This window comes from Diadema setosum, chromosome 5, assembly GCF_964275005.1.
Source record: "Diadema setosum chromosome 5, eeDiaSeto1, whole genome shotgun sequence".
Taxonomy (NCBI): domain Eukaryota; kingdom Metazoa; phylum Echinodermata; class Echinoidea; order Diadematoida; family Diadematidae; genus Diadema; species Diadema setosum.
The window spans coordinates 15907927-15919121 of record NC_092689.1 but is presented as its reverse complement, the minus strand read 5'-3'; the positions used below and the strand labels follow the sequence as shown (position 1 = coordinate 15919121).

Genomic DNA, 11195 nt, shown 5'->3' with positions numbered 1-11195 from the left:
TCGTTTGCACTTGGTGACATTTAATACCAGCAAGTGATCAACCTAAAAGAGATGGTCGACATCTTCATCAGCACAAATTAATCCAAGAAGGATGACTGATGCTGAACTTAGTACAGAATAGGTTAGAACGATGCAATATATTCAATGTGCACGAAGAAGATCAGACACTTTTCGTCACACAAAACTATTAATGGTAAAAAAAAAATACTAGTTGCTTATCACGTCTTAAGATATACCCTCCCATTGTAACGCTTGAAAGATCCACTATTTCCAATGTTGAGCCACCAGCGCGCCCCCCCCCCCAATAGAATAGTCCTATCTACTGGACTGTGTCATCTAGTTTTTATATTTCTGATTATAGATGGGCAAAACGGCTTCAAAAGCAGAAGTTCTTGGAGCTACGTACGAAAAGGATGTTGCCAAAGCAATTGACAAATATCGAGTTCTCCGCGACTTGGACCTCTTCGTGCTGGACAACTCGATCCGGGAGAGCACTGTGGGGCAACTGCGGGGCCACACCCTGGAGAGCAAGTGGCAGATCTTTGACGAGGTGAAGAAGTGCGGCTTCAAACACACCGTCGTGGCCTCCTTCTCCCACATGACCCGCGTGGATGATGTTTTCATCAAGCAGCTGAAGGAGAAAGGGGAGGATCCCGAAGGTCTGTGGGCCTTCTCCGAGATAACTGCAGGTACAATGTGTTGTAGTAATTTTTCTTTTCTGAAGGCCACGCCTTTTGTTTTCTTTTTCCATTAAGAATATTTTATTCTTATGATAATTGTATCCCGTACTCTAGTCGTAATGTGAGTTATGCCTTGCTTGTCGCCAGTCTGCTTTGTTTTGCGTGCAAGACACTCTCGACATAGAGGCCCATTGCACCTCTGAAAGCCTCGATTAACTTGCGAACCAGACAATAGCATACAAGTGTTTAGTATCCCCAAGGATTCGTACAAACCATGAAGTACAATTCTGATGACACTGTCATCCTGTAACGCATTTGGGTTTCGTTACAGAGAATCTCCTGGCGGGAAAGAATTTCGTACTATTCGCCATCGTATGCACTCTTTGTAAATCTGCAGACTTTAAAGGGAAGAGTAACCTTTTTTAATTTAAATGTGTGACTACGACAAATATTACGCTGAAGTTTCAAGAGACACATGAAAAGGAGGACAATGTTAACAAAACATCTTCGTCTTGGGACGCAAGCGTGATATCATGTTTGCGAATCCAGAACCTGATTCTTTGTTCCACACTAAACAACATTTTGATAGAAATGTCACAACTGGGAATCAATCTGCAAAGATATCAAGAATAAGGTGTCGTAATTGTCAAGCCAGTGAACTGTGCCCTTCTTTTGTACTGTTATTCTGTCCTGGAACAGGTGTAAAAGACAAGATACCGGACAGTACAAACGTCCCGGTAGGTATCCGAAAACTGCAACCAGCAGGTCTGTACAGCGTGATCTTTGAGGTAGACCTGGGCGACTCTGTTTATGACTTCAACAAGTTCTCCATAGGCGACATGTGCGCACTGCTCAGAAAGTGGAACAAATGGTGCTATGAGAACCTCAGTTCTAAGGCCAAGGTGATGTTTAACTTCAGAGATATACCCGACGTCATGGCTAAACACTCTTTCCGACTCTTTGAGGTGGTATCCTTTCTTGCCAAACTGCCGCCAGATCGACGTCCTTTTGGCATTTTGTTTGAGGAGCCCAGAGGCAAATCCCTGCCCGAGGAGTGCGGCATGTGGGCGCGGTACATCCGCAAAATCATGGACGACAACAAGTGGAAGGGACATCTGCTGGTTCACGTCCATGAAAAGTTTGGCTACTGCGATGCAACTGCGCTACAGGTGAGTTGAATATTCAGCAAATCGCTGGAGGTAGAAATGTGTTTAGAATTTACCTTGGGTAGAATGATCAAGATGAATAAACCTTAAATAAAGTATGTTGCAATTAAGCAAGCGCCATTAGCTATAATAGTCATCGAAACCAAATTCATGTAGTTAAACATCTTTATTGGTCAAGGAAAATGACTGCTTCCAGGTATCAAATCTTAATGAAAAAAGAAATCGCTCCACCCAATTGTTAGTTGCTGAGCTGTACTGTAACCTCCATCAGAAATATCAAAGAAGCATAAAAAAAAAACAGCTAGGACAATTAGAAACATTTTCTGAAAATAAATAAAGTTCAAAATCTTTCAGATATAATGTACGTAGTACCTTTAGAGCAAGGTAACTGTGTCATGAAAATGCCTAAAACCATTTTGTTGGGACTTTATGGGTGCATCGCTGTAAAAGCGACGTTCACCTATCGACAAAAACAAGGACAATCCGGTGGAATGCAACGTATAACTTACCTTGGATTATGAATGTAAGCAATTGAAGCATACATGTATTTGCATAGAATAGATCTATCCGAGACCAGTTAAAGGTCCTGTTTACCTTTGGGAGCAGTGATTTCAAAAACGTTCAAGATATCACATCTGATGCATATGTGTAGGTCTGTTGTGTCACAAAACATCCTACCATATAAAATTTTTGCAATAAAGCCTAAAATATAAGGAGATATTAGTGTTTTTCTCAATAAACCGTAACTGTATACGGTTTAGTCGGGAAACATTCTTATTATAACTATCGTTTACCTTTTGTGTATTTAACAACACTTAACATTGATTATACGGATTCAAATTTTTACAGTGGTTGTTTCTATCCCTTACTCGCATTTTAGGACTATTTTAAAGCACCGATGCTGAGTTTTTGTTTCATGTGCAAATGGTAAATTATGCCTTTAAACATCATTAAAAAATCATTAAATGCAACAAGAATTCTGTATTCCAGCCTTGGTTCAGCGGCTTTGCTTCCCAGTCTTGAATTCTGATGCTCTAAAATCTTAAATGAGATGAAAGTGATGATCATAACTACTATAGGGTCAATCAAATTGTTTTGCTATATTGTCAGTTTGTATGGCATTCATGAACATAACCTGCTTCTTTCAGCAACTAAGTGGAGAGTGAAAATTAATTCCAATTTATTTCAATTAAATTATCCAAATTCAAGGCTCTGATGGATGGTGCGAACGGCATCTGGGCCAGCGTTTGTGCCGAGGGTGCTTCTATGGGTAATGCTTCATCCTGCGTCACTCTGATGAATCTCATTCGCCTCGGCAACAAGAAGGTCCTCAAGAAGTATGACTGCACCTACCTTCGCCAGGCTGCCATCAACGTCACCAAAATCACAACAGGGACAGACCCACATATCAAGCAGCCGATCTTCGGAGGGCGCGCCATCGATTTCGTCTACGACCTTCAGCCTGAAGAATTTGATTTGGCCAGGTTCTTTGGTGAGAAGGCGCCTGTGAGGATCACCACCATGGCCAGCAAGGAAATGGTCCTTCAGAGATTAGTTGATGTCTTTGGAGAGAATCCACAGTTCACCTTGGAATTGGCCAACAAGATGAAGGCATTGATTCTTGAAGATCTGCGTAGTGGCAGGTGAGAAATACCGCCTCTGCGAATTAATAGTCATGGAGAGCGTTCATTTACTGACTGTTTTTACAGGAAATTTTCGCTCTAATTTAAAGTAACTCATTTTAAGATCAATACGTAACGTACTTTACCTCAATCTTTCCAGGCATCTAAAACAACTTGGGGCCAACACCAACGTTTGCAAAGGAGGCTTCGATGCAGAGGATACTTTTTGTTAGGTAGAACATTGTGTTTCTATGATGTAGGGCAAGTCCAAGATAATGTTCCCTCAGATGCTCAAAATTCATCTTGATTTAATTTAAAAATGATTGATATCATGTTGCAGCCAAAGAGTTAAATTATGTTTCCAGCAAAGAAAGTATTGAATTATGCAAATTTATGCAAGAAATACTGCCTTCACTTGCATAAATCAAAAACAAATCTTACGTTAAGTATGGGACAAATTAAAAATATTCATGTAAAATCAGTTGAATTTGTTCTTGACCTAGTTCCTCTATGGACATGACCCCTGTATGAGCTAGTATACTTTCCAATTGGTAAGACAAGGTCAGCACATTAATTATGCAAATTAAGCTTTTTCCCAGAACGAAGTGTCCCATACGTAAGGATTTGAGTATGGTTTTTTTTTTTTAGTTTTTTTCTGAAGATTTCTAACATTGACCAATCATACTTTAGGAAGTTCTAATTTATTCATTTTAAATCCAGATGAGCAAAACTAAATGTCGAAATTTAATTAGTCCTTCATTTTATAGCTAATTAAAGTTTCCTTACGTATAGGACAAATGCCTTACGTATGGGACATTACATGCAGAGTAAATGGGGAAAATATCCTTTTGACATGGATACTATATTTATGTACTTACATTTGTTTGGTTAATGGTTATCTTTGCACCTACTCTGAAAGATATGTCTATTGATTATATTTGCCTGTCCTGTTTAGTTGACCTCAGGGAGAGTTTAACAACAACATTATTGAGTCATTCTTTTATAAAGAAAGGAAAATATAGAATCTATTTATTTCTATTTTCTTACTTTCATAACAGGCTGTGCAGCTGGTCTTCAATTAACATTTCTCCTTTTAACATTTTAATATTGGACATTTTCATAATTCAGATATCATTTTCAGCTTTACCTCTCTACAAAATGAATTTGTCCAAAGAAATGGGATTCTGTGAGCATCATTTTAGGTACATCACACTGTTCAGCATGTACTACAACCTCAAAAGGGAAATCAAAACAATTGTGCTTGTGGTGCTCATCAATGACAACATTACAGGTCTTACTGAAAATTCACTTGAGGTGATAGCAGGTAACTTTGTCATTACTGGAGTTGATAGCAAAGGAAAACCCGTACTAGAATACTTTTTCATTCGATATGATGCTTAATATTTCAGCTGCACATCCCCAGAATATGTCATGACTTATCAAGGTCATGAACATAATTTCTGAAAATCCTGTAAAATGAAGACTAGTTCACTAGCCATGAACCACAATATCAATACTGGTTCTGTGGTTGGAGTGCTAAAACAATATATACAAATAAACAAATGGGGAATTCATTTTTCTTTTCTATTTTGTGTGTTTGAAGAGACAGATGATGTGCTCTGAGACACCTTCATGTATTAATTAAGTCAGGCCATAAATCATTTACATTGTACCCCACATCTACAATGTACACATTATCAACATGCATTGCAATCTGGTACTGTATGATCAAATTAGGTTATTAGAATTCATCAAAATTCTAAGTTTCAGATCAGTGAGTTACTTAAGTGTTTCAAGTCCAGAATTACATTTTCTCTTAAGATTTGAATGTACAGATGATAATCTTTCCTGTATCAGTATACAAGCATGCTGTACATACTTATGTACAAGGTAAAGCAAATTTTGTCTTCTTTAGTTTCATAGACCTGTAGCCAAGCAATTTGAGAAAAAAACAAAACAAAATAGCCAGCATAGGTACAAACGTGTGCATCTACATTCTTCTATCTCTGTGGTCTACCATGGCTTTTAAAATCTAAAAGTTTCAGGAAAATTTGATGGATTTTGCAGAAGCTACAATCTACATTGCAAAGCATGACGATTGCAGAGCAAAATGAAGTACTGTTGTTGTGTTTTGTACTGCATTTCAAACAATTATACAGCTCCATAAAAACTTCGACAATGTGCAAGGTAAGCCTAGATTTACTGAAAGTACCCACTTCAGACTTTTGCAAATACAGGACATAGTGTATTTAATGTTAAAGTTGAAACTATCAAGACTACAAGTTAGTCATGGTAGGTTATATCAAGGTCGCAAGCTAGAATTAGCACAATATTTTTTTGTTTCCAGTTGATAAAAAGTATTGACCACAGAGTATTACAAACGGGCTAGAAATAGAATGCCAGTATGGAGTATCTGTACATACATGTAGACATCATGAGGACAGTGTTAATGCATGAAGGAATCCAAAATAAGACATTTAATTGTAATTTGGTGATTTCCTTTATTTGTTTTTATTTTAGCTTTTGTTAGGTACCTGAATCAGGGAAGTACCCACTTACTAGTCTATTTCATGTGTTACATGTTGTAGTATGATTTGTGGAACTGAATATGACACTAGGAAGAAGTTTAAAGTCATTCCATAAATGCACTTGTGCACTAAAGACAAATGTCCCATACGTAAGTTGAGCAATGTCCCATACGTAAGGTGTACTTTTGTTAATTTAATCAACTTCATAAAAATATGTTTTATTCTTTTGCAGTGAAACTTTGCTGAAAGATACTTCAGTATTGTACATTTCTTCACTTCTAAACAAAACTTGATCAGTAAGGTACTTTCAGAGAATTTTCAATTCAAACTTTATTTTGAAAAATCCAGTTTTCTCTGGTCAAATACGTAAGTTGCCATATTTTTCTTAATAAAATACTTAATCCAAGGTCAAATGACATCAAACTAAAACACAATATTCTTCTCAGGGATATCAGTCCTACTGATGATAATCAGTAGAATTTAATGCTCCTCCATTACTTTTCAGAGATTTGAAATCTCTGAATGTCCCATACGTAAGGCATTTTAAGGTGCGCGATATCTTGGACTTGCCCTACATCATTGTACACCTTTTACAAATGCAAACTGTAAAATACCTGCTTTGTTGAACATGACAGACATAATTATTACACTATGAAACATTTGATTTCTGAGGCTGTTCTCTGTGGGAAAAGGAAGTACAACTGAAATTGAAAATATATCATATATCTACGAGCAGTTAGTTGAACTTACCCTAGAGTGACGCATCAATATTTAGTATCATAAAAGATCGATGTCAGACAGATTTCCATGCAAGGAGAAATGCCACATCCTGTTATAAAATACCTCGATTTCGTGATGGAGTATCATCCAACTAAATCAAATGGTAGTCTAAGTTAACCGTAGGTCAATCGGACACTGAATTTCCGGGTTCAATGGAATATAACGATGAAGGAGTAACATCGATTGCAGTATCACTGCACCAAGTATATGGGATAATGCCGTCATGGGTATACTCCTGTTTGATATACAAAATAGTGGAGAGTAGAAACTAATAATCACAGCTAATTTGCATACGTAGTAACTACAGTCCCATCCATTCCCTGTGCAGACATTAATATACCAACTTAAAATATTGTCTAACAATTTGAGTTGGTAGGCTACATAATTTCTAGCATGTGGCACAACATGTAAAGCTGTTGTACGAGAATGCGTGTTGTACTTTCTGTCATTATGTTATTGACTCATTGTATTTGTTAGGGATATCATTGTTATGTAGACGATATACCACTTAATCTGTCTTCTAAACCTATTGTCTTCACTGAAATTTGAATCATGTTTGCAAGACCTGAAAATCTGGCTCGCATCCAATGGCCTTAAAATGCATGTGTTTCATTGTTGTTTGTTATTTTCTTTGCTGTTTTGGCACTTGCACCGACACATATATTTTCCTCGTTCTACTTTTTGAAGAGCCATGAGCATCGAAAGATGGTCCTGTGCGCTTATTGTGGCTAATATTATTATTGTTAATTCAATGTCATTATACACCTGAGTCAGCAATGTTGTACATTTTTGTTTTTATTAAGCCACAATATCAATATTCATTTCAGTTCAATTTGATTTATTTAGTCGAGACAATTTGCTTCAGCAGAGGTGTTGTTTTTAAGATGGACCATTTATGTAAGTCAACCAGACCGTACTATTCACACCATACTGACCACTGCACCGAGTGTACGTTGTGCAAAACACAAGCGTGTCATGTCGCATGTCCTCGAAAGGTATTTAAGTTTCCGCCCTAAGCCAATGCTCACAAACCTGTTTCTAATTTTTGTTTTTGTATATGTATTTCAAATATGGCAGGAAGGAAGAGTACATGAGTATGGTGGGTCTGGCCTTGCTCTTCGATCGGGCTGGAGGAAGTCTGGACGATAGGATGAGAGATGCCATAGATCAGTTTCAAGTAAACAGCCCACATGCCAAGAACCTTCTGGCTAAAGTTCGCGAGATTTGGGATGAATGGGACCTCACGGAAGAAGCGAAAGGAGACGATATGCTGCAGTTCGACTCTTTCTACAACGGCTTCATGGCGCCCTACTTCTCCTGCTATCGCTGTTCCGACACCAAGAAGGCCCTTGCCGCCATCGATATGGACAAGGATGGCATGGTAGACTGGAACGAATTTGAGACGTACTTGAAATGGGCGATCTATGAGTACCCAAACATCGGTGATGTGGAAGAGTTGTTTGATATCACTTTCCGGAAAGGCCTTATCCCCGCCATGCAAGATGAATTTCTGAAAACTACTTAAACGTCCTTATAGCAGAGATTCACCTACTAACCAACGCAGGATGTATTAGTTTCTTTTTTTTTTCGGGGTGTTTGTCAAATGATGCTGTATATACGCGTGCAGTATATGCAGTACCGGGTACATGTATTACTTGAATTATTGTGGGGGCGCTGTGGCATAGTGGATAAGACTCCCGACTCCCGATCGGAGGACCCGAGTTCGAATCCCGCCCAGTGCTTACGTCCTTGGACAAAATGTTTTTACCCACTTGTCCCACTCAACCCAGGTGTATAAATGGGTGCCTGGCAGTGCTAGGGTAATAATTATAGCAGGGCCATCTGGTAGAGCAGTGGCAACACTGAAGAGGCTACCCGGGGTAAATAAGACCTTCTTATTATGTTATTATTGTATATCGTGACACTCAATATGATTATACCACGTGCTCACTTATGTTCATTATGCATGTACATGTATATGATATTTTTACTATTGTCATTTAATTTTGATCCAATCCACAGGTTTTTAATCAGATGTAGCAAATCTTGACACAATGGAAAGAACCAAGAACTTATCAAAGATGACATACGCGTACAAATGTATTATGTTAGGATTGCGCGTCCAAAGATCTCAGGAACTCGTTCATGATGTCTACACGACAAATCACACATAAGTGCCTCTGCCTGTACAGCAGCATGTTGCTTAGAGCGATATTTTGATAGCAGCTTCAGTGATCGATTCATCAGTTCTCACATCCAACAGTAGTCGTTTTGCAATCGTATCTTATGCAGATAGTGCTTGAAAATATCTTCGACAAAAACACAGGGGGCAAGATAGATTGACACAAGTCTGTGGCGTGCTTGATGAGGACGTTCCAGCGACACTCAAACGTTGATGACGTCATCTGGACGCGGAAGAGTTGTTGGACATAACGAATTGTTACCTTCCGTAAAAAAAAAAAAAATAAAAAAAAAATTTCCGTCCATGCAAGGTGAATTTCTTCGGCGATCTATACATCCTAACCTCGAAATTTGTAGACGTTATTTTTCTTAACATTCATTAACTGTGTAGATGTTTGCAATTACATACGACAGCATAATTGATCGTTGAATTTCAATCAGAAAATTACGAAAGCTCCCTCACCCGGCCACATTCCATAGACTTTGTACACTTTTGAGATTGACAAATTCCCGGGTATTTCAGCAAAATGTGTGCACCATTTACAAAATTCAAAAGTTTCCTCACATGAGAGGGCAATATTCTCTTTCAATTAACCTCTCCAATGCTTTATTCCCCTAGATAGATTTAGAACATTTTTTGATTGGCAATTTCAAAAATACTCAGTTAAAATGTGTAGAAATATATATTTTATTTCAATTGTTACTGCGACAGATTATCGGATGGATTATTACCACCTCACTCATATATTAATCTCTCGTTATTATATGGAATAATTCTAGTAATTTCCTGCTCCACTCAAGATAATGTTAATCCCTGAGTATTAGTATTTACAGACCCATTTCTTTGTTACCCACCTTCTCTAAAATACTGGAAGGATTTATAAAGAATTATTTGTGCTTTCTGACCTAGTACAATTCATATATTTCATTTCACTTTTGTACGTACACAACCAGCGCGTGTACGTATATTATGGGCTTGTACTCGTGCTCGTGTATGATGGCTGTTGCCGATCCTCCCTCCCCCCCCCCCCCCCGTACGGATTTACTACTTACTTAATACAGGGCCCACAACCCCGCATTCTATTTTTTAAAGGTTTAAAAACAGTTATACTCGGAGTAAATATAGGTTTCCCGGTCAATGTCATACTTTTGTCAAAAATGTGCATTGAAACACACACAACGCACACACGCGAAAATATTGGGGCATTCAAATTCAGAATCCGAGCGATCAATATTTCATATGGGACCTTCTTTCTGTCAAATCCAATTCACGCATGTGCGTGCAATAGATAACGTTAAAGTGAAATTGGACACTCAAACAAGCTCATCGGGACGATCGCGTGAATTTGAATGCACGAAGATAGGGAATGCAGTGCTTGCATTTGGAAATTCATTTCAAGGTTATCTATTTCCTAGTAAATACAGTCACTTTGATATGGAAATTTTTTTTTTTCTACGAAGGATGTAATGGGGCGAGGATGGGGGGGGGGGGACCAAAGTTTGTATAAGCTAAGCACGCAGGCATACAAAATACAAAACCCAGAGAGGCTTAAATCTTTATCATAATTATGTTACGTTTATGTATCCTTAGTTTTTCATTTCAACATTGTTCAAGAAATTTTGATTAGTGATAAGGTCTTATCAGCAGTTCATTGAAAAAAACCCAATGGCAATTTAAACATTACACTCCTTGATAACATTGCTTGCATGCACTGAAGAAAGGACTATGCCCCGACACTATCAAAACTATGCATCAATCTGAAGACAAATAATACTATGGTAAACATGATCTGTCTTAGTCTCGAAGTTTCACAACTTTGAATGACCGACAAAATTTCCTTGCAGGCTTGAAGAGAATCCTCATTGCTGAAAGGCATGCTCCTAAATTCGACATTAATGACTCAAATGAACAGTTTGAGTGATTGCTTCAGTAGTGAGTTAGAATAACCGGATTTTGAATTTGATTATATTGATTCAGTGCCGCGAGCACTGGCAGGCCTGACTCTGAATGCTCAGAGTATGAACTCGAAAGACAAAATTATGAAATTGAGTGGGAAAACGCAAAGTAAATACATTAGTGAATGTACTTTCAAGATTATTGTGGCATAAATCCAGGGGTTGGGCGGGGATCAAATTGGAGGCCGGTTTGTAGACCTAAATCTTGATTCCTTTTTTCTTATGCAGAGTCATTCTTCTAGATACAATGTAGGCCTATTTTGCAGATACATTTTTGTTTTA

General features: G+C 38.1%; 1 protein-coding gene across 1 annotated transcript; it reads left to right on the top strand.

Moving 5' to 3' along the window:
* The first annotated feature begins 361 nt into the window (after nucleotides 1-361).
* On the top strand, nucleotides 362-8301 carry LOC140229143 (uncharacterized). The gene is made up of 4 exons (XM_072309408.1): nucleotides 362-689; nucleotides 1380-1849; nucleotides 3056-3489; nucleotides 7854-8301. The coding sequence occupies exons 1-4, from the start codon at nucleotides 362-364 to the stop codon at nucleotides 8299-8301; spliced, it is 1680 nt and encodes a 559-aa protein (XP_072165509.1).
* Nucleotides 8302-11195: the final 2894 nt, after the last annotated feature.